General features: G+C 42.4%; 1 protein-coding gene and 1 pseudogene across 2 annotated transcripts in view; one reads left to right on the top strand and one right to left on the bottom strand.

Moving 5' to 3' along the window:
* Positions 1-23,357, bottom strand: part of CCNY (cyclin Y) — a 303,704-nt gene that overhangs the window by 40,237 nt on the left and 240,110 nt on the right. For both annotated transcript variants that reach the window (XM_006888915.1, XM_006888916.1), the window contains one exon: positions 2,982-3,082. In XM_006888915.1, coding sequence (XP_006888977.1) covers positions 2,982-3,082 — 101 coding nt within the window. The remainder of the gene's footprint in view (positions 1-2,981; positions 3,083-23,357) is intronic.
* On the top strand, positions 4,482-4,697 carry LOC102857404 (annotated as a pseudogene).

Raw genomic sequence — 23,357 nt, forward strand, 5'->3', positions numbered from 1 at the left:
AACAAGAGGACAGAAATTTTGGCCAAAAGATTTGTTTTTATCAAAAGGAAAGAACATAATGTACTTTTGCCCATGAACACAAAACAGACATGACTGTAGGCACAGGCCTTGTTTTGTTTTCCTTGAGCACGAGGCAATGCTGATACTACTGTAGATCACGTGGAGGGGGGCTGCTAGTGTAAGGGGCTAAAGTTCAGAGTGCAGGAAGGCATAAAGTACTCTGATTCTTTCAGGGCAAAGACCATGGGCAACTTGATCAGCTCCCCATTCTCTAAATCATCTTTCACATGCTACAGGATTTGGTGGGGAGGGTCTTGAAGAGGCATGGGGATGGAGTGGGGTGAAGAATGACAAATCAACACCACAACTGCTAGTATTTAAAGATGAGAAACCAACCAGTTGCTGTCAAGTCCACTTGGACTTGTGGGGCCCCCATTAAAATGATACAGAGGACACGCAGAAGATTAAATTCTCAAAATAAGAAATGATGCTGTGAAAAGATTGAGTGTGGAATGAGTGTCCAAACTTTTTATATTTACATTTCTTTGCTGACAACATAGCACCCAACATTCTACTTCACCTCCAACTAAGACCACTGTAAGGACTGCTGTGGAGTTAATTCCAACTCATGGTGATCCTACAAGAAAGAGGAGTACTGCCCCACGGGGGTTTCCAGGCTGTAAACTTTACAGACACTAAGGGTCCCAGCTTTCTCCCATGGTCAAGGACTTGGTCACCAATCCACCAAGGCTCCTATGAGTTGGAACTGACTATACACAATGGGCTTGGTTGTTTTGTTCTGCATCAGGTGAGAATTCCACAACATTTCAAAACAGGACAGCATGTGGGTTTGGCATCTTCCCACTCATTTTCAACTCCACTTTCTCTGTGTTTACGTCTTTCCACTTTCACTGTCAAAACACTCAGCAGAATTCATCCAGCCCTGCTAATACCCAAAAATGCTGTTACTCTTTAGCTCCTTGATAAAAACCAAGTCAGGTGTGTGCAATGCAGGTACACAGGACAGGATTCTGTTGCTATCAACTTCCATTAGAGCTCAGCTTCAAAATGTTGTTTTTTAAAATAAAAGTACCTTTCAAACACCTGGACCAGTGAATGAAGGACACCAGGCAGTGTTGAGCAAACATCTTTTGGAAGAGGGTGCCAGGGGACCTGCAGTGTCGGAATGCTCGGTCTCTCATCCGCTATTCGAACTGGCCCTGCTCTTCAGCTGTATATGTCAACCCAGAGTTCATGTAAACTTTTCAAAAGGACTTTGGAGAAGGGCAGTACAGCTTCCATTTATATCAGCAGCTCTTAATCTTGGGCTGCCCATTAGTATCTCCTAGGGAGTTTTTAAAAATCCAGATGCCCAAGCTTCAATTTGGACCAATTTAGTCAGGAACTCTGGCTAGAGCCAGCCATCAATAATATTTAAAAGCTCCCAGGTGCTTCAAGCATGCAGGCAAGGCTGATTTATACAGATGCACATCTAAGTTGGATGTGCTTGCAATCTCCCAAGGCTTAAATCACTGAAATATCAAATTGCTCCCTTAGTTTCCAATCTGTGCTCCTAAGGATCTCTGTCACAACCACTGGTGATTTCAAGCAGTCAAAGGGCCAAGGTGGCATGCAATTAAGTCAGATCCAGTGGCAGATCCCGAAGGCTCTCAGCTGCCACTTGGAGTGGGTCTGCCATCCCGTTCTACGGACTTCTCTCACAGTGAAGCAGGATTCTGGGATGAAAGGAAAGTTAACAGCTTTCATTCATTCAAAGCTTTTTAAAGCTTGAGCAGATGCCAGTACGGCATCCACAGTTCCTCGGAGCTTTCCACTTCTCTCCAAATCCTTCCCACAGTCACTGCACCTCTCGTTCCTCAGCAGTAAATTGGGGTCCAGGGGTATCTGAGTAGCTCTAGCAAGATCACACAAGTAATTGCCTTGTGGGGTCTCCAATGCAAACCTCATCTCACCAGCTGCCACATCTGCTTATCTGGGTTTAAGCTTAGTTAGTCTTTTCCGATACTTTTCAACACGGAGGTAATGAGCAAAGAGGCGCCCGTCCATTCAGATCTGGGAAACACACAGCCTTCAGGACAATTGGAAACTGCAGCCATGGACAGCCTCACTCTAGTGGTGCCGCCTTCCACCTCCCACTGGAGCAGCCTACTATGCACTGAGGATGCTCTCAGAGACCCCACAGCCTTGCCCAAAGGAGACACTCAGTTGTCCAGCTTCAGATTCTGAAACCGGCTCTGCTGAAATAAAGGAACTTCTTAGGATTTTAAATACTTCTTTCCTAGGCTAGCATGTATTGCTGCTAAATAAGTATGCAATAGAGAGCTCTGCTGGCTTTGTTGTAAGAAATTTCAATGCTAAACCAAAGGTACAAGGATCGAATCCACAAGCTGCTACATGGAAGAATGATGGGCAGTCTCCTCCCCTGACATTTACTGCCTCTGCAAACCTAACGAGGGTTCAGCTATGGGTCAGTTCTGATTTGACAGTACACAGCAACAACAACAAAGGTCCCTGAAGAAAAGAGTTTTATTCTGTTCCCCAGACAGTCTGATCTGCCCCCAGACAAGGTCATACTCCACCACGCCAGCCCTGCTTGTCTTGGAGCCTTATGCCGTGATCTCATTGACCATGTCTTATTAAGAATGTAAAGTACTAGCAGAGTTATGCTCAAATGACCCCAATGAGAAGCAGAAGAGTATACAAGTTGCACAAAAATATAGGATGCGTTTAAGACAGTTACTTAATCATAAACTTTGATCTTCTGTGTAAATAATAATATGCACAGATACTTCTGTCCCCTACATTTAAACCATCAAAATAACCTTTTAGAACGATTTCCTGAATAGTCCATGGTGCCCCTTCCCTGATCCTCTCCCTCCCAGAGCCCACAACCAAGCAGCCCAGTTGTCAGGTTAAGGAATAGAAAGTACATTCGTTTAAGCAGAAGAGTTTATACGCACCATTTAATTGTATACTTGAGGTTTGGCTGACTGACTGTGCTATCGTCTAGGAAAATAGTCGAGCAGGAGCTGTATTTCCTTGCTATTTGTCCTGGAGGATGCTGGAAAACAATGGGCAACAAGGAGAATTAGACAGAGCTCGAGATCCTTCCAAGAGCACCACCCCTTTGACACCGAAGAGTTGGTGACCACGACCAAAGACAGTGTAAAAAAAACCATTCATTCATATAGTGAAATCTGTTCTACCACACGTTAAGTGTCACCACCACCACTCCTGATCCCAAGCATTCCACAGTAGGAGAACAAACTGCTGGCTGCAATCAGTATCAGAGAGTCCACTGCAGGTTCATAAAAACCATTTGCCCCGGGACTGTGTCAACATAAAGTGTACCTCTCACTACACCAGAGCAAGCCCAGAGTCAGGCAGTTATAGCTGTGTGCCGTCAAGTCAGAAGTGACTCATAGTCAGTCAACCCTACTGTAGGTTTCAGAGGCTATAAATCAAATGGGAGGAACCTGCTTAACTTTCTCCCATGGAGCAGTCTGTGGATTCAAACTTCCTGTCTTTGAGTTAGCAGCACAGCTCCTTATCCACTAGGCCACCTGAGCTTCACAGAGGGAGGCAGTGACCTGATTTCACACACCAACACCAACATAAAGGTCTACCGTACCCATTTTCTCTACTCTTAGGTACCATGGAGGACACGGCTGATACTAATTTTTCTAGGAGATGAAAAGATAAAAGGAAGAAAGCATTATCTGTAAGGAGAAAAATACAAAGAGAATAGCACTTTTGGAAGTAAATAAATGAGGTGGCCTTTGGGTAGAGAGCCTGAGCCTGTAGAGTTTTTCACAGCTACATTCAATTTTCATGTCTCTGGATCATTTTTAGACCTGAGAATTACTTCTGGAAAGCACTGGTAAGGAAAATAATTTAACTGTAAATTGCTGACATAACTGAATACTAGAAATAGGTCTGTAGAAAGAGACTGGGCAATATGACTAGTAGACATCAATTTGGATAATTATGGCTCCAAAGCAAGTTAGAAAAAAAAAAGTTAATCCCTGGCGGAGAGCGGAGGCCGCTGGTTGTCAGACCATGCAGCTTGGAGCCTGCAGCTGGCTCACCTCAGTGCTGCAGGCCATGCATGAGCCCCAGTCCCCTGCTGCCTGCAGGTATCTGCACGCATCGTGGCCGTGACAGTCGGGGGACCCAAGTGAGAGGGTGGAGGAGCTGCTCGGCTCCTTGGACCCAGTGTTGCTCGAGCTCCTGGTGTGCCCACTCTCCAAGAAGCCACTGAGATATGAATTTGATTAATGAAGAGTTAGGAATAGCCTATCCTGGCATTGATGGCATTCCTAATATAATTTCACAGGCAGCCAGGATGATACATCAAAAGAAGAAAGAAAGAAGAAGAAGAGCAGCACTAAATCATAGTTAAAAACAATATTAATATGATTTTAAAAGTCAGTCTGGCGGGTCCTAAGTGGAAGAGAAGAATGTTTCTGTCTCTTCCTACCTTGACAGTTCTGATTCCCCTGGTTTCTCTAGCAGGACTGTTCTACTCAGCCTCTGTGGAAGATAATTTCCCTCAGGGTTGCACCAGCACAATCAGCCTATGCTTTTACAGTCTCCTCCTGTAAATCATCATACCAGTTTATGTATTCTTCTACCTTTGGACTTGGATGGGTATTAAACTTTTCAGACATAATTAATTAATACAACCATTGCCAAGACTGTATATATATATTAATATGTCTTCCGTGAAAGCTCAATTAAATTGAAATATTTTAATCTCAGTTTGGAGGAATGATTTCTTGTCTTGCTATGTCAGAGGTGTAAGGACTATGGGAGGCTTGAACTACAGAAGCCTTATTTATTGTATTCTTGTTTGCCCCATATTGTTTGAAAGCCCTAATCTAAAATAGTAATTCCTATAGTAGAGGAAGCGATGTGTCTTGTTGATGCTTAACAGCCATAATCATTAACTAATAACTATATTCTATATCCTATATTCTGTCTACTCATTTGAAAGTTGGTCGTTTGAAATATTGTTTGTTTAGATTCATTCTTTAAGTAACATGCTAGGAATGAACGAAATACTTCCAAAAGAACTGTACTAGAGTAACTGTGAAGAAATGCATTTGAACTAGTGTGATTAAAAAAACCTACAATAAAATGGTAATTAATATATTTGGGGAGGGGGGAAAGAAAAAAACTTAATCCTCTAGTAAAAGCCAAGTTACTACTTGTCTGGGGTTATGCTAAAAACCTAAGTGTCATTCTAAGCAACCCAAAATACCAATTTCTCTTTTAACTTCTTGTGTACAATTGAATCAGATCCAACTGACACAGGAAGAGATGGCCCCTCCTTCTCCGCTGGAGCATCTGGTGGATTTGAACAGTGTTCCTTTAGGATTGCAGTGTAGCGTCTTGCTACTAGGCCACCAGAGCTCCCTAAAATACCATTTCTTAATCCCATACCTAGTTTATCTCCAACAAAAATCTCTTTATGTACGTTGTTGTTGTTGACTGACATCAAGTCACACACAACTCATAGTGACTCTGAACAAAAGACCTGAGGCCTTTCTATAACTATCATTTCTCCAAGTTCACAGAGTTTTCAGATGCATGTAGTTTAGGAAGTAGATGCCAATATTGCTTCCAAGCCTGTCTTAAAAATAGTATCTCTACAAAATACTGTCCACCATGGGCTGCCATTATGGCATTTGAGACCCCAATGGTCCAAGGTTCAGCATCACAACAAACCCAGATTACCCCTGCACAGTAAATTGACAGAAGAGTGCTGTACAACTTAGAAGAATGTTTCTCCAAAATATAGTAACAAGGGATTAAAATATAATCCCTCAGGCCCAATTTTTAAATACATGGGCCCTCCAGGAGGTCTTAATTAAATAAGAGGCTTAAATTTTTAAAAAACAACAACAACAACAACACAAACCCACAACCAAATATTCCACAAGGACCCTCAACCAAAACAAGAGAGCTCATCTTACAGAGTCCAGTTGCTTCACTCAGTCTCCAAAACAGGGACAAAGGCTTGATCTTAAAAGCAAGTGTCCTCCTGGAGGTCTTGTTGACTCTTAAAAAAGAGGCTTAAATAAAAACAACGAAACAATCCAAACATATCCTCAAGCAAAAGAAATACATTTTGGACTTGGATGAAGTGGCTGAAATCATTATGCATATATGATGAAAAAGGAAGGCCCATGACCAAATGTTCTGCTCAATTCTTCAGCCTGTAAAATAAAAATGGTGCTACTAAATCAGTCACAAGTGTCTCCAGTTCCTTACATAACCAGTAGAGGGCACTGCACTACCAAAGCAGGAGGCCTACAGATTTCACAGAGTCCAGGTCAAGAGAAATAACCAAAAACGGTATATTCAAAAGAGGACTTATCCTGAGACTTGACTTCTTAAACTAGCAACGTTACATGTCTGTATAAAGACAGTGCAAAGAAAAAGCATACTGATGTGTGATATACAATTTAAACACCAATTTTAACTAAACATCCTCATGTTTATATAACACAGTATTCTTATTGAGACCACCTACAAGTATTGGTGACCTAGTGGCTAAGGAGTCATGTTGCCAACTCAAAAGTTTAGCAGTTCAAATTCACCAGCTGCTTCACAGTACAAAGATGGGCAAACTCCTCTCATGTAATTTATAGTCCATGAAAATCTGCTGGAAGGTCAGCTATCAGGCAGTTCTGACTGGATGGCACATAAGAACAACAAAAACAACAACAACAACAAAGGCATTAAAAGCCATTATCTTTCTTTTTGTCACATAGCAAACACAGACAGGTCACATAGCGTAAAAAAGAAAATCTCATAATAATCTATGAATGGCTACCAATATGATGGGCAATTAAAAAAAACCTACAATGATGGCATTTCCCCTAAAGGCGCAAAAGTGGCTACAAACAGTAAAGGCAAAGGCCTCAAGGGACACTATTTTTTTACACAAAAATTCAGTAATTAACTGGCATTCTACAACATTCTAGAAGATGTGGGGTAATTTTAAAATTAACACCAACAAAGAAGCAGAAAAAAAGTAATTCCTTTTCTTCTATTTCTGGGGCTTCAACTATTTCCTCTCCCACAGAGGCCTCTGAGATTAAATTGTGACTGTGAGAACTGTCAAGAATGAGTGTTTTCTCTTGGCAAATGTAAACCCCACGGCCTCTGTCAAGGAGTGAAAAGGAAGTCCTTTGGAGGAGCACCTTTATACTTCTCTCCACCTAAGGTCTTCCCTTCATTATAAACTCACAGAGACATCCCTCAGGACCAGCGGCCCCTCAAGGTTACGCCTTTAACTCAAAATCAGCCCTGAGGGGCAGAGTGAGCCTTTGGGCTCATCAGAGCATGGAGTCTGTCTGCTCCTATATTCCTATACCCACCAGGAATGCCAGCTAAGAGTCCAAATCATTTCCCATTTCCTGTGAAGTTTTTAAAATGTATTTCCTTAATTCCAATTACATTACAATTTCTAAATTAAATGAAGTGTTTTAAGTATTAAGTGATAATTCTTTTTATTTGCTGACTATCTCATCACTTTAAACCCCATTTGGCCATCAGCTACTTGTCAGATGATAAGACTGTAAAATTCACAGAATGAAAACTTCTCATCTGACTGAAACCAAGATGCTAAAATGCTGAACTCCCTGTAGCAGAGAAGCTCCTGACCCCAATAAGCATCCCTCAGATTGTCTTGACTGGCCCTCTCACGGTGGGGCAGAGGGGGATATTGTAGGCTCCTCTGGCATGCCCCACTGGTCAGTGCATGTCTTAGAACATGGATAAGCTTTAAAATCCTGCACTGCCTTCTGAATCATCAGATTAGTGTTATACACGCTTCCTGTCAAGCATATTATAAATTAATATCTTTAAGAAACGTTGAACGTTTGAGTGGCCCTTAGTTTTAATGAAAATACTGTATTACTGTGACATTTTAATTATCCTATGATTCTGGACAATAAGTACACAACTGTTATTTGCTGGTGAGTCCCCTGCAACTCAGAGTGACCCTATTTACAACAGCTCTGAACCCTGATCCAGCTTGAGCCAACCTCATTGTCTCCGACTCACCCAACCCCATTACGCCAGTCACTGGGTCAATCCATCTCAACTAGGGTCTTCCTCTCGAGCTAGCCCTCCACCCTCCCAAGTATGATGTCCTTCTCCAAGGACTGCTTCCTCCTTCCAGCATGCCAAAGTATGTCAGACAGAACTTCAAAATCCTGGCCTCCAAGAAGTGCCTGATTTCACAGAATCTCTAGAACAGACCTGTTTATTCTCTTAACAGTCCATGGAATAGTCAAGACTTCTCCAGCATCACAACTCAAAGACAGCGATTCTTCTGTCATCCTTAGTCATTGTCCAGCTCTTTGATGCATACCAAGTAACTGCGAAGACCATGGCCTAGATCAGGCGCACCTTAGTTTCTACTGACAGCACTGTTCTTCAGTACTCTTGACAGCAGACTTTCCCAGTGTAATTCATCTTTTAATTTCCTGATTGCTAGTGCCAAGAATGTTGATTGTAGAACCAAGAAATCTAAAGCTGGTAACAATCTCAATCTCTTCTCTGTCTATCATGATGCTGTCATCTGTCCCAGTGGTGAGAATCTTTGTTTTCTAGATGCTGAGCTTTAATCCATACTGAAGACTGCAGTCCTTGACCTTCTACAGCAAAATGCCTCAGGTCCTCCTTAGTTTTAGCAAGCAAGGTTGTGTCTGTCATCTTCATAATGCAGGTTGCTGATGAATCTTCTTCCAATCCTGATGCCACATCCCTCTCTTCACAGAGCCCAGCCTCCCAGATGATCTGTTCCACATACAGATGGAAAAGGTATGGAGATATGCTACATCCACATTTATTTATGGTACATAGAGTGTTTTCTGTGTAGATGTGAATCTTAGCCATAGTGTAGCACAATATGGTGTCCTGTAGAAACGGCAGTACACAGTGGCGAGGACAGACATTGAGGCCAGAGCTCAAGGCTGTGAGTCCTGACTCTGCCGTGAAGTAGCTCCCCAACTTGGGCAAGATTTAGCCTTCCTCTCAACACATGAATTTTCTTATTTCTAAAAAAGAGGATAAAAATAATGGATTTTGCCTGGTCCTTATGGGAGCCCTTGTGGTATAGGAGGCTAACAGAAAGGGGTAAGATGAGCAGTCTCCTCCCAGTAAGATCTGCAGCCTTAGAAACCGAATGGAGAGCTGCCATAAGTTGGAACTACTTGAAGGCTGTGGGTTTGACATTTTAATTTTGGTCCTTTGTGAAAGTGGTATTTCGAGTGTTTGGAGAAGTGCCAGGAACATAGCAAGTGCTACAGAAGTTCCTGTAAAGTAAAATACATGAAACATGGCAGGTAAAAAGAGTGGTGTGCAGTTGTCATTGGGTACTGTTGAGTCAGTTCCAATGCACAGTGATTATATGCTTTGGTAGCCTAGTGCACTGCAATCCCAAAGGCACGTGGTGCAAATCCACCAGCTGTTTCACAGGGAAAAAGATAGGCAATTTTCTCCTGTGCCATTAACTGCCTCTGCAAACCAGCTGGCAGGTCAGCTATGAGTCTGTTTCGACTCAATGGTACACAACAACTGCACAACAACTATGTACAAGAGAATAAAACCTACCTACACCCACACCCCGCCCCCACTCTGATCCTGTATCATTCTCACAACTGCTGGAGTCCACTGCTGGCAGCTACTGTGCTGAAATTTCATTGCAGGTCTTCAACTTTTTGAGTGTGTTTGTGCTGATCTTATACATTACCAAGAATGATTTATTCTCCAGAGACTGGTCTCACTTCAAAACATGTCCAAAGTACAAAAGATCCATTTTCACCATCTTCCCTTCTAAGGAACATTCAGGCTGCACATCTCCCAAATAGAGGTTTGCTCTGTCTTCTAGCCCTCCACCGTATAGTTCATATTCTGTGTCAACACCATCATTCAAAGTAATCAATTCTCTGTCTTTATTATCCAACTTTCATATACACAGGAGTCAATGGCAAATACCCTGGTGGTCAGTCCTCCAAAGTGCTATGTACCTGTTCTTTTTAACAACTTCAAAAGGTCTTTTATAACAGACCTGCCCAATGCAGTATGCTGTATGATTCTGTGCCTGCTGTTTCCATGGCCACTGAAGTGGACTCAAGTAAAAAGAAATCTGATTAGAATGTAACTTCACTTTTCCTCCATTTATCATATTTACCACAATATTGCTTATTGGTCTAGTTGTGAGGATTTTGTTTTATTTTGCGGTACAGTCTTGGATATTTTCATTAAGTGCTTCGAGACGGCTTTAACTGCTGCAAACAAAGTTGTATCAACTGCATATGGTAGGATATTAATGAATCCTCCTCCAACCTGGACACAGTGTTCTGCATGGAGTTAAGTTTCTGGTATTATTCAGTAAACATAGAGAGTAATTAAATATGGCAAAAGGTGTAACACTGACATCTTTCTTGATGTTAAGCCTTGCAGTATCCTCTTGTTCTAGCTAAACTGACTCTTGACCTATATTCAACTGACAGAAATGCTTTTTGTGGTTAAATGTAATCCTTTAGAAGTATATAAAAGAATATAAACAAGAAAAAGGATCCATCTAATTCTACAGTCAGTTATATTGATTTTATCAAGAATAACAATGGCCTCGGTGAGCAAGCAGATAACAGAATTAACCTCAAGCTCTGCTAAGATGGGAGGAGAAAATTACTGAAAAGCCTTTCATGCATTATTTTGTATAGATATCTTTGAAATATTTGTATATTTTTACAAACCAAGTTTCAACACATAAACTAAAAGAATTTTAGACCCAGACTGCAATAATTATCTGTTCTATCTTGCTACAAACTATCTACATACAAAATAATCTATTATCTACTTCGGGATAATAGTTAAAAGATTAAATGCTAAACTATACATTGAAGAAGATCTCAACAAAAAATTATTCCAAACAATTAGATAATCTAACACTGATGTCAGATATTTGTAGTGACACAGGATAAATAGAATGGGATGCCAAAGATGACCAGAATTTCCTCTCCCAAGGATTTCAAACCTCCCTAATGTTCTCTTCTCTTCATAGACTGCATTTCACAAGAGAGCCTAGAGGCCATTTTGGGGCAATGTCCACAGCCTTTCTCACATCTCCCTCCTATTGCTATCTCCCCCTTCCACCTTCAGCTACTGAGGTCCCACATTTCTTCAAGCTTCCCTTCTACAAGTTAGTTCACACTCTACTCCCTCCTTTCCCATTCACAAAAGACTACAAGTTACTACATCCAGTGGATATTTTCTGTTAATATGGAAGAATTTCTGGTGAAATAGTGCATTATACATTGTGCTGCTAACCAAACGGTCAGGGGTCTGAATCTACCAGTTGCTTCAAAGAGATTAAAAAGAGCTAGTATCCTCCCATAGAGATATCTACTAGAAATCCAATGGAGGGTAGCCATGAGTCAGAACTGACTCGAGAGCAGTGAGTATATTTATCTGGAGTCCCTACTTGATCTCTTGGTTGCTAACCAAAGACTGGAAGTTTGAGTCCATCCAGAGGCATTTTGTAAGAAAGGCTGGTAGTCAATGTCTGAAAAAAATTAGCCACTGGAAGTTTTAGGGAGCTAGGTTCTCCTGAGTGACACGTGGGGTCTCCAGGAGGCTGTCAACATGAAGATGGCTTGGTGGGGAAGTGGTACAAGAGAAAAGTTGGGAGCCTGAGTGCATCCAGAAGGACCTCAGGAATAAGGTCTGGTGACTGCTTCCCAGAAATCAACCAGTGAGAACCCATGGAGCACAGTTCTGATCCTGACGGAGCTCTCGTGAACTGGAATACAGATGTTAACAACTGGTGGTAGTGGAAGATATTTAATTGGCATTTGATTTGAAACCCTTCTTCTCTTTTGGTTTTGTTTTGTAGACGAATTTCTCTCCTAGCTGCTACTTCTCAGTTTGGCGACTTAGTTTGAGTCTTTTCTGTGGTTTCTGTTTCTCTGAATTCCCTTACAATTGTTTCTTCTTCCTCTATCTTCTCTCCTAGGTCTCTCATCCATTCTCATTAAGTTAGCTTTCTCTGCTCTCTGGTGAGTCCCCAGTCTCCTTCTCCAGTCCCAACTTCTCTTGTGAGTTCATCCATCCATCCAAATGCCAGATGGACCTCCCCTCCAGGATGTTTTTCATGAACAATACAAACAGCAAATCAATCTGGTGGCCTACTGGTAAGAAGCTACGCTGCAATCCTGAAGGCACATAGTTCAAATCCACCAACTGTTATGCTAGAGAAGGATGGGCAATTTCTACTGTGACTAATTGCCTCTGAAAACCTGTCAGAGGGTCAGCTGTAGGTTGGTTCCAATTTGATGGTATATAACAACAATAATCACAGTGATTCAAAACCAGGTATCTGCAACATATTTTTCAAACCTCTGTTTCTTTTTTTCTCCTGACCTCTAATGGTATTTCCTTACTCTGTTAGATCACCATTCCTGGGAATGGAAAAAAATATATGAAGCAGTAGTGGCATCCACTTTCTAAACAACAAGCCTCTGGAAATTCCATAAACTTGACAAATGTCGATGATTGTAGAGGGGCTTCAGGCCTTTTGTTCATAGGGTTGCAATGGGTCATGCTCAACTCAAAGGCAATCAACAACAACATGTTTCATAATCACTCTTTCCTACATGTTGAACTGCTAACTGAAAGGTCTACAGTTCAAACCCACCAGCCACTGTATGGGAGAAAGGTGAGGCTGTCTGCTTCTGTTAACATTCACAGTCTGGAAGGGAGCTAGAGGGCTGCCATGACTTGGATGTGGCTCAGTGGTAGTGAGTTTGGTTTTGATTTTGTTATTACTGCCACCATCACTCTATGTGTAAGCTCATTCCTATTCAGGCCATGCTTCCTAGGACACCCATTTTTCAAGTCAAATGCCAAATAAGTAGCCCTCCTCCCAGCCCTCACGCACCCTGTGCTGCACTTACAGCTACTTCATCCGTGCTCTCTCCGCTGTCTAGACCGTGTAAGTGCCTGAAGGTTCACACCAGTCACTGTCATGTCATCACTGACTCAGGGAGGGCCCATGTGTATACAGCACCTAGTGCCAAAGAGTGCTTTCAGCTGCAGATATTTAAGAGCAGACCTTTCCACTAAAGTGCTTAGATAACTGTCAGATCTTTGCCTAGTGGTTAAGTGCTTAACTACCTATGCCATGGTGAAACGCAAGTGCTTAGCCACTAACCAAAATGGTGATGGTTCATACCCACCCAGAAGTGCCTCAGACGACAAGTATGGTGATCTAATCTGCAAGCGCATGACCACTGAAAACCCTAGGGAGCACATTTCTAACCCACACCCCCAGGTCTTTACGAGACAAGACGTGACTTGACAATATCTGGCTGGGTGAAGGTATACAGTTCTTGAGTAAACAAATGAGAAATTGCTCCAATCTTGGGACTAAATTGCCCTTTCTAGATAACAGGGCTGTGACCAAATCATAGGATATAATCATATTCCTCCAACAGCAGCAAGACAAAGAGAGACGTGTGGCATCAAATTGCACACAGGTGTGCCAGCAGGTAGCGAAATTCTGATGTGTTGACGACATTCTGCAGTAGGGCAGGGCCCCACAGAACAGGAGTCAGGGGCCCTCAGCCAGGGCTTATGTGGTGGATGGAGTACAGGACTGCTCAACGGCCTATTTAAACATTACCCCTCACTTCCTTCCTTTTCTCTTTCTCACCTTCCTCCTTCTCTCCATTTATTTTCTAGAGATTAATTTACTTTAAAGAATTAACTTACACAACATCATGCTGGCATGTTTGAAATCTGTCAAGCTGACCTAAAGGATGGAAAACCAGGTAAGATCCCTACACTACAATTTCATTTTTTAAAATTTTTATTAAGGTTTGGGTGAATACTTACACAGATTTGTTTTCCATTCAGCAATGAACTTTGTTTCATAACACTGGCTGTGATCAACCCCTCACATTCCATGCTGTTTGTGGCTCAGAAGGTTCCCCTACACAACAAACCATTTGGGAGTACCGAGCATTGGCCTTGGGCTCAGAAGACTGGCCTCTGGTCCAACAGCTGCCAGACAATGCTAGGCTAATCGATTGTGAAAACACCCAAGTTTCAGTATTTCTCTTCATTGCACGGGGTCCATTATCTCATCTTCTTTCTCACACAACTTTTATAACATCTGAACATGCACTAAACCAGTATTTTTGGTGTTGGTGTTGGTGTTTTTATTTGTGTGTGTGTGTGTGTGTGTGTGTGTGTATACTATCAAATTGGAGCTGACTGGTACAGGAGGAGATTACTGCCCTTCCTTCCCCAGCAGAGCATCTGGTGGATTCAAACCACATACCTCTCGTATTGCAGTTCAGCTTCTTGCCACAAGGCCACCAGAGCTGCCCTAAACCAGTATTTTTTTAAGTGGCTGGGTACAGGCTACCAATAGGTGGTGAAATCACCTGAACAGAGTATAAACATTTTTTAAATTAAACAGTAAAGGTAAGGATGTGTACTAAGTGGCACCAAAGTTGCTGCCACTTGTGGGTAAGATTACATGCTCCCAACCCTCCATCAAACCCCTCCATAGAAATCATCTAATAGAGCCTAAGGCCAGAGCTGCACTGTCAACACAAAGACAGGTGGTTGGAAACCACCAGCCACTCCATAGGAGATAGATGAGCAATCTCTTTTCACACTGTTTACAGAGCCTCTAAAAACCCACTGGAGGGTCAGCTTTGAGTTGGTTCCTACTTGGCAGTACATAAAACAGTATGAGCCTAAGGAACTCTGGTGGCCTAGTGGCAAGAAGTTGCACTGCAATCGCAAAGGCACATGGTTTGAATCCACCAGATGCTCGGCTGGAGAAAGAGGGGCAATCTTCTGTGCCAGTTGGATTAGATTTTACAGCACACAGCAAGAAAACAAAACAGTATGAGCCTGGTAACCACCTATCAAGTCAGCTCCAAATCACAGCAGCCCTCCACTGGGTTTCTGAAGCTATCCATCTTTACCCATCTTTCTCCTAAAGAACAGCTGGTCTATTTGAACTTCAGACCTTCCAGTTTGCAACGTGACTTGTTACATACTTTTAAGATGGCATTACACATCAAGGATTTTTTAAAATGTGCTATCATGCCTAGTTGTGTTACTGCACTTGTCCTCTTTCCTGCTGTCAGGGATTGAAGTGTCTCCCCCAAACATGCATTTACGCTGCTGGGCCATGATTCTCAGTGTGGGGGATGCAGTGATGTAATGCAGGAGTTATGTAATGATGCTCTGAGAAGCCAATCAGTTAGGACTGGTGGGCTGTAACATCCTTAATCCTTTCCTTGATCTGAAGCAAAAGGCATTTCCCTATGGTGTACATTCTTCTTTTTTAAAGGAATGAAAGGATAGAAACAAGTATAGGAGGCAGGCCTCAGGACCAACAACAAAGAGCCGAGTAGAGCCCATCTTTTAGAAAAGGTCCCTGCACTGGGAACCTGCTTGACACAGGGGAGGCCAAGGCGCCTGCAGGTCTCCAAGGGACACCAGGTCTACCCACTTACACTAAAAGGACACAAAGACATTCCTCAAGAGTTGATAAAGAAAAACCTTTTTCTAGAGCTGATACTCTCAAGTCATGTTTAAAGCCTCTTTAACTGAAAGAACAGACTCTCATATATCAAAATCATTCACTTGTGGTATTTCTGTTACACCAGCACTAAGTATGAAACCCACTGTGCTGAGTCCTCCAGCTCCCTCAAGGCCCTGAGCCTTCCTTGCACGGTAAACACCCCTCCATCAGCACAGATACCTGCACAGGACCTGGTTTGCCTCGTTCACCTTGGAAGCTCTCAGATCCAGCTCAATCAATTATCTCTGTGCAGTTTTTACACATTCAACTTTATTAATTTTCCTAAATTAATTCCCTAGGCCTTCTTTAGGCTCCATCCACAATCCCTCCTAACTTGTAAATCAACATTTTCGAGAAGAATCGTGCAAAGTTACTGTCCAACTGCCATCTCAAGACCTGCAGTAGTCTCCGACACCCTCCACGTCAGGCTCTTGCCTGCTCAGCAAGGCTGGATTCTCAACAGCACCTTTTCCTTTTTCAGGAGGAGGCTGGACTCTCTCCTTTCAAGGACCCTGTGATGATGATACTCTTTCTGGTTCTGTTCTTGCCTTTAATGGTTGCCTGTTTCCTCTAACATACTTTTCTTTACCTCTGTCTTCTGAGTCCATCCCCTGTCATAATTCTACACCAGTTCTAACATTCAGATATTCCCTAGGGTCTGTTTTTGAGGTTCCTTCTTCTAGTTAGAATAATCTCTTGTCTTCCACAGCTGATGAGGTCACAGTTTGTCTAAAAACTCAGAATCAAACACACTGATAGCTAGTTAGAAGAGCTCCTTGCTAACCTCCTCACTGGGTTTCTGAGGCTCTAAATTGCATAAGAGATTGCATATCCCCCCGCCCCCAACAAGAGGTCACTGGTTAGATTAGAAACACCTCAGGGACTCGGCTTTTGGGTTAGCAGTACATCTCCCTACAGACTACAGAGCCGGACCTTCCACCAGTGTGGTGACGGTGTGATTGTGTGGTCTCTATAGGAAATGACTCAAAGGTGACTTTCTGGTGGGTTTTCAGAGGCAGTTAACTGCATGGGAGAGACTGTCCATCTTCCTCCCGAGGACCAGCTAGTGGATTCGAACCATGTCCCTTTGAGTTGGCAGCATAATTCTTTACCCACTAAACCATAAGAGCTCCCTCCACCAACATGCAGGTAAATCCAAATTGACATTGCTAACTCCAGTCATCCTACTGAGAACCAGGGAATGACCAACGACTGGTCCATCACTCCAAGCAGTTCTTCTCCCTCTGTTTCTCATCTCAAGCAGGACCTCAGTTTGTTCTTCTATCAAAATTAAGTCTTAAATACCTCTGTAAAAAGGCTATGAATATCAAATCAGATATACTATTAAGTGTCTGCTATATAGAAATATATTCATTCTTAGCTTCTTTCCCTGAGCTAAGAATACTTCACAAAGATTTTAACAAAAAAAAAAAAAAAGCAAAAAACAGTGTTTATCACTCACAAAAATAACAATCATATCTTATAATGACATAAGAGTTAAATCTTATACTGGCATAACATTCAGTCTGAAATTCAGATTTACTGAATCAAAACTTTGCTGCTGGAAAAATGCAAACTACCTATTGCAACCAGGTCTTCTTACAGATTAGGAAATGAAGCACCACGAGGCTCAGTGACTCACACAGCACTATGATGTGTGACTCAGAACCTAGAACCCTCCAGTATTCAGTTATGAACAAGGATGGCAAAGAGGAAAGACTGGGCAAGACAGTTCACCTTTCATCATTTCCTTCAGCTAAAATGGAAAAATGAAATCATTCCCTGGTTTAGCAACACAATGGGAAAACTGTGCATGCAAGAGATGCTGGCACTAAAAAAAAGTCCTTTTCCTATATGCATTGCTGTTGTGTTGAGTCTTCAGTGTGCACGGAGCATGAACCCTCATGTTGGTGAGCGTGTGAGCTCCTGCACAGCAGCCCAAAGAACAGGACTGTGTGACAGCTGTGAAGAGATTCTCAATAGAGAATGACAATAAAGCATAAGTGCTGGGCTCCTTGCTGACAAAGGGACTAGAGAGTGCCAGCTCAGATGCACAGTGCCCTGGAAAGACAAGGATAGAGGAGCAGTCAAACACGTGTGGTATACCTTGGATAAACAAGAAAGAGACCTCCTGGATACTTTAGTTAAAAAGATGGCCAGGACTCAGAAAGCCTGAAGGTGTAGCCTTCTCACTCACTCTGGTAAGTTACTAAACATGGGTGATCACACACCTTGGCTTACTGGGGGAAGTCTCAATTTGTTGTCTTGAAGTTGCCATTAGTTGTCTTAAAGTCATCATTCCTAATGCCTCTTTTGTTCTTAAAAGTTTAGGTAATATATTGCCACTAACTATGCAGTCATCAGAACAAAGGAAGGAAACACTGTATGGTTCAAAATCAGGAAAGGACTGTGACACGGATATATCTGGTCTTCACACCTTCTCAAGCTGTATGTGGAATAGATCATTCAGGAGGTTGGACTTTATGAGAAGGAATGTGGTGCGGCATCAGGATTGAAGGCTGACTCATCAATAACGTGCATTATGCAAATGACACAACCTTGCTTGCCAAAACTGAGGGAGACCTGAGGCATTTGCTGCTGAAGGTCAAGGATTGCAGTTCTTCAATATGGATGAAGCTCAACAACAAGAAAATAAAGATTCTCACCACTGGGCCAACTGGCATGACAGATGGAGAAGAGACTGAGATTGTTAACAATTTCAGCTTCCTTGGTTCCACTATCAACACTCTTGGCATCAGTAGTCAGGAAATAAAAAAACTAATTGTACTGGGAGAATCTGCTGTCAGAGGCCTCTCCAGAGGGCTAAAGAGCAACAATATCAGTCTTGAGACTATGGTGTGCCTTATCAGGCCATGGTCTTCCCAATTACTTGCTACACATCAGAGAGCATGACCAAGAATGACAGAAGAAGAACCAATGTCTTTGAGTTGTGGTGCTGGAGAAGAGTACTGAAAATACCACGGACTGCCAAAAGAACAAACAAGTTTGTCCTGGCGGAGGGGAAACCAAGTTGCACCTTGGAGGCAAGGATTTTGATGCTCTCTCTCACATACTTTTAGGTATGTCACCAGGAGGGACCAGACCGTAGATAAGGACATCATACTTGGAAGGGTGCAGGGACAGCAAGGGAGAGGAAGAGATGGATTGAGACAGTAACCAGGGTAATGAGAGTAGGTGTGTCAGAGACAGTAAGATTAGCTCAGGATAGAGCAGGGTTCAGAGTTACTGTATATAGATAGGGTCACTATGAGTCAATGGCACATAACAACTACATGTGTAACCTCCCCAAGGGCCTATGATTTTATCTGTAAAAGTGTTGGGTCTAGGAGGACTATATGGGATGAAACTGTCAAGTGCTTAGCATGAACCTGGTACAGACACACTCACCAAAATGTGAGCTCAGTCTATGTTACTGAGTCACTCAGGATGCCTGTGCACTGACCTATTTTTAATGACTTCACAGTAATTTTCCTACTAAAAAAATTAAAATGATAAAGCATTAGAATATGATGTAATATTACAAGAAGGAAGAGATGGGTGAGTTTGGGGTTTTTTTAAAGTGAAATTGCAAAAATGAAGACTCAAACGAGAAAGAGAAAGAGAACTTGTACTACATTCTAATTTGCTGGGTAGTTATAGGGCCTCTAAGAAGTTGACAAATCTCACCTAAGAGGCAACTACTCCTCTCCAGAAGGAAAGCAAAGACAAATAGAAACAATCAGTCCACAGGAAAATGGACCACTCGAAATCTCAAGCTTCACAACCCTGAAACGAAAATAATGAGGGGGTGCCTGGCTATCACTGTCAACCACTCTCAGAATGGATCACAACAGAAGATTCTGACAGCATTTGGGGAAATGTGGAAGAACACCCAAAGTCATTATTAAAAAGACCAGGCTTGTGGGTCAGACAGAGACCCTGAGGTGGTGGGTATTAATCCTTCTTCAAACCTGGAACTGAAATCACCTAGGTGATTAAATGGTCACCCAAACAACAGGCCTGTAAGATGACCACCAGCAGCAGGGAGGTACTCATTCCTTAAAACAACTAACCACACAAAATCAAAAGGGCAGCAGGTGCCCAGGGATAACACAGAGATGGCAGGAAGGGACAGAAGAATGAATGGAAATGAGAGTCACCTGGACGAAATGGAATGAGAACAGCTATGTTAGGAATATTATAATTAAATGGGTATGAGTGGTTTGAATGGAGAACAAATTTGCTCTGTAAATTTTTATTGAAATCACAATTAGAAAAAAACCAAGCAAAAGATAAACAATTTAACACTAAAATGATAAAGAGAGCAAACTTATTACTTGATTGAGCAAACAGTTTGTTTTCTTAGGGTACAAAAAAATGAGATCCACACTACATTCTCTGATTAAAAATTCTCAGAAGGTCTGGTTTGTGCATGAGAGGAGTACTACCATCACCACCACCGCCTCTTCCGCTTTCTCCACCACCACTACCTCTTCCTCCTTCTCCACCACCACTTTCTTCACTTCCTCTTCCTCTTCTTCCTTCTCTAACACCATCATCTTCTCCCCTTCCTCCTCCTCCACCACTCTCACCTCCTCTTCCTCATCCTCCTTCACCACCTCCCCTCTTCCTCCTCCTCCTCCATCATCACCTCCACTTCTTCTTCCTCCTCCAACACCACCATTTCCTCCTGTTCCTCCTCCAGCACGAACACCTCCTCTTCCTCCTCCAGCACCATTATCACCTCCACTTCCTCGTCTTCCTCCTCTAACACCACCATACCCTCTTCTTCCTTCTCTAACACCACCATCTTCTCTTCATCCATCTCCTTTTCCTCCTCTAGCACCACCATATCTTCCTCTCCCTCCTCCTTCTCCTCTTCCACCACCACCATCTTCTGTTCTTCCTCACCACCAGCCCCCCTCCAGCTCCACCTCCCACTTGCTATATCTTGTGCATGGGGTACCAGCAACATCATGAAGTTAAGTTGGTGCTACCTTACTGTATAAACAAGGAAATAAATTATCTTTACTTAAATTCACAATGTTTATTAATAGTAAGTAGTAAATCCAGGCTTAATGTCAGGCTATAGAATTCCACAAACTATGCAAGCCCAGAGCTCTGTTCAGAGGTCAGAGTGCTCAAAGAGGGAAACACATACAGAGAGCAAGAGCAAGAGGCCGAGGAGAGCGCCATCCTCCTCTCAACAACACAGAGGGCCGAGGGTCGCAAGAAACACAGAGACTAAAACCAATATAAATGAAGCATACTTGTCTTTGACCTCAAGGTATGAGCAAAGATGATCCAGAAGCCTTTAGCTGGGTCTTTTTTTTTTTTTTTAATTTTATTTTTATAACAAGGAAAGACTGAAAAATTTTAAAAAGCCAACAACAATGGACTAAGAATAAAAGTAGGCAAAAGTATCAGTGCATAAAAGGAGGTAAATAAAACAACACGAGGATTCATGAACAAAAGTAGGAAAATTAAATTGCTATCATATTCTGCTCTACTGTGAATGGATGCTTTCATTGTAAGATACCTAAGCTCACCATTTATTTCAACACCAGCTCAGATCTGGCTTCCTTGTCTCCATGCATTTTCCAAAGTGAGAAGTACTTTCTCATGATAGCTCTGGCTGGGAAGTAAAAGCCTTTTTTTAGAAGGAACTTCACATGAGGACAGTCTGGTGGCATAGACTGCACAGAGTTGTGCTGCCAAGCCAAAGGTTCGATTCCACCTGCACCTTCACAGGGCAAAGAGAGGCAGTTGCTCAGTTGCTCCCCTGCCATCTACAGCCTGAGGAACCCAGCAGAAGGTCAGCTGTCAGCGGGTTCTCATTTGGTAGAACTGAGAGTCTATTATGAGAGAAAAGTGTGTTGCTGGGTTGAGAGGCCTGGAGCCAGTCCCTGAGGAGGCTTCTCCTGCAGCAACTCATGCTGGAATCATTGCTGCCCAAGTTCTTACAGGTGCTACATGGTGTTTTGTTTTTTTTTTTTTAAAAAAAAGGTGTTTCATTCTCCACAACATTTTCTTCTGTTATTTTGTTTCCTGTATGCAATGGTCATATACATCCCAGACTATAGTTCTGGGGTAGAGAGAGAGATCAGCTGGCCCAGTGGACAGAAAGCGATGTTACCAAACCAAAGGTGGTTGACTTTTAATCCGCAGCCCTCAGGCCTGTCTTTGTTTTGTTTTTTTTTCAGACATACCTCTAGGTCGTATAGCCCTGGTGTACAAGTTGCCATATAGTAGTAACTTGTGGTTGCTGTGAGGCTGAACACTGTGACACTGATGTGTCAAATGCATTAATGGCTGGTTACCCAATGCGGACAGAGAGTGGGGTGGAGCTCCCAGATTAAAACAAGCTTGGAAGCAGGAGTGACATCCACTTCCGAAATAGTTTGCCTCCGGAAACCCTATGAACCTGGAGAGAGGATAAGAGACTCCCAAGCACTGAGGACTCTCCTTCATAGGGTCACTATGTGTTGCCTGCAACTCAACAGCACTTAACAACAACAACATAGTTCTGAGGGGAGGTTGGGGTGGAGAAAGAGGGAAGTTAGTAAGGTAGGTATCCAAATATAGGTCTTAAAAGTTTTTCCGTTTTCTCTAGAGGGCCTTGGGAAGGGGTTGGACCTGCCCAATATTCTAAGACATATGAGCTCCTATTTCTACTTAGGGAGCTCTGTGGGGAACTGTGCTGCTCACCCAAATGCTTTCTCTCTCTGGTGTTGGAATCCATCAGAGGCTCCAGTGGAGAAAGGCGTGCATCTCCAGAAGCCCAGTGAAGGGCCAGCTGAGTCAGTTCAATGAGTGAGTTCAGTAAGTGGTGGCCATCAGTCTCCTACTTTGTTAGAACTCACTCTGTTATATAATTTGTAAACTTGATTTTTTAACATAATTTTAAGTTCATGGAAATTCAACCATGCCAAGAGCTTACACAATGCAGACTTTGTAAAGGACAACATATGACCCACTTTCAATTACTGAAGATGAGAATCTCATGGCACTGGTAATGCAGGCGATATCATTCTTCTATGAACAAGCGACACAGTAGCCCAGCCACAGCATGGAGCAGTCAGAAGGACCAGAATTCAGGCAATTTGGCTCCTAATCAAGTTTTCCAAATAAGAGACTTTCAAACTTCTCTGCGAAAGTGACTATATTCATAAAAATTGTATTGGTCTCGAGAGTTGCTTCTACAGTTGGAAATGTTTTAAGATAATTAAAATTAAAAATAGACTAAAGAATTAAAGGGGAAGCTGAGAGTGGGGAGGGAGGAATCACAGGCTCACAGAATTTGGTGGGTAGAGGAAGGGGTGAAGGAATTAAGATCCAGCGGGGATCTGAAAAGATTGGGTAAGGGGATAGATCAATGGTAACAAACTGTTTAAGACACAATGGATGGGAAGGATTGTACGAAACACCATGTGGATTTAAAAAAAATGCCACTAAAAAATAAAGTGAGAGAAAAAAATTATAGCTGTGCTTCGATGAAGTATCTTATTTCAGTTCCATTAGAAATAGATTTCATAGAACAGAAGTAAAATACTGAAAGTCAAAGACCACTACCTAGTTCACTGTGTAGTGCCTGGGGTGTAGAAGCTTGCAAGCATCCATCCAAGCCATAACAACAAGTTTTGATTCTACTGGAGCAAGAGAGGAAGGAGAGTCAGGAATAGGAAGAGGATACAAAACGTGTGGCTAA

This window comes from Elephantulus edwardii, unplaced genomic scaffold, assembly GCF_000299155.1.
Source record: "Elephantulus edwardii isolate Elephantulus edwardi_28Jun2011 unplaced genomic scaffold, EleEdw1.0 scaffold00073, whole genome shotgun sequence".
NCBI lineage: Eukaryota > Metazoa > Chordata > Mammalia > Macroscelidea > Macroscelididae > Elephantulus > Elephantulus edwardii.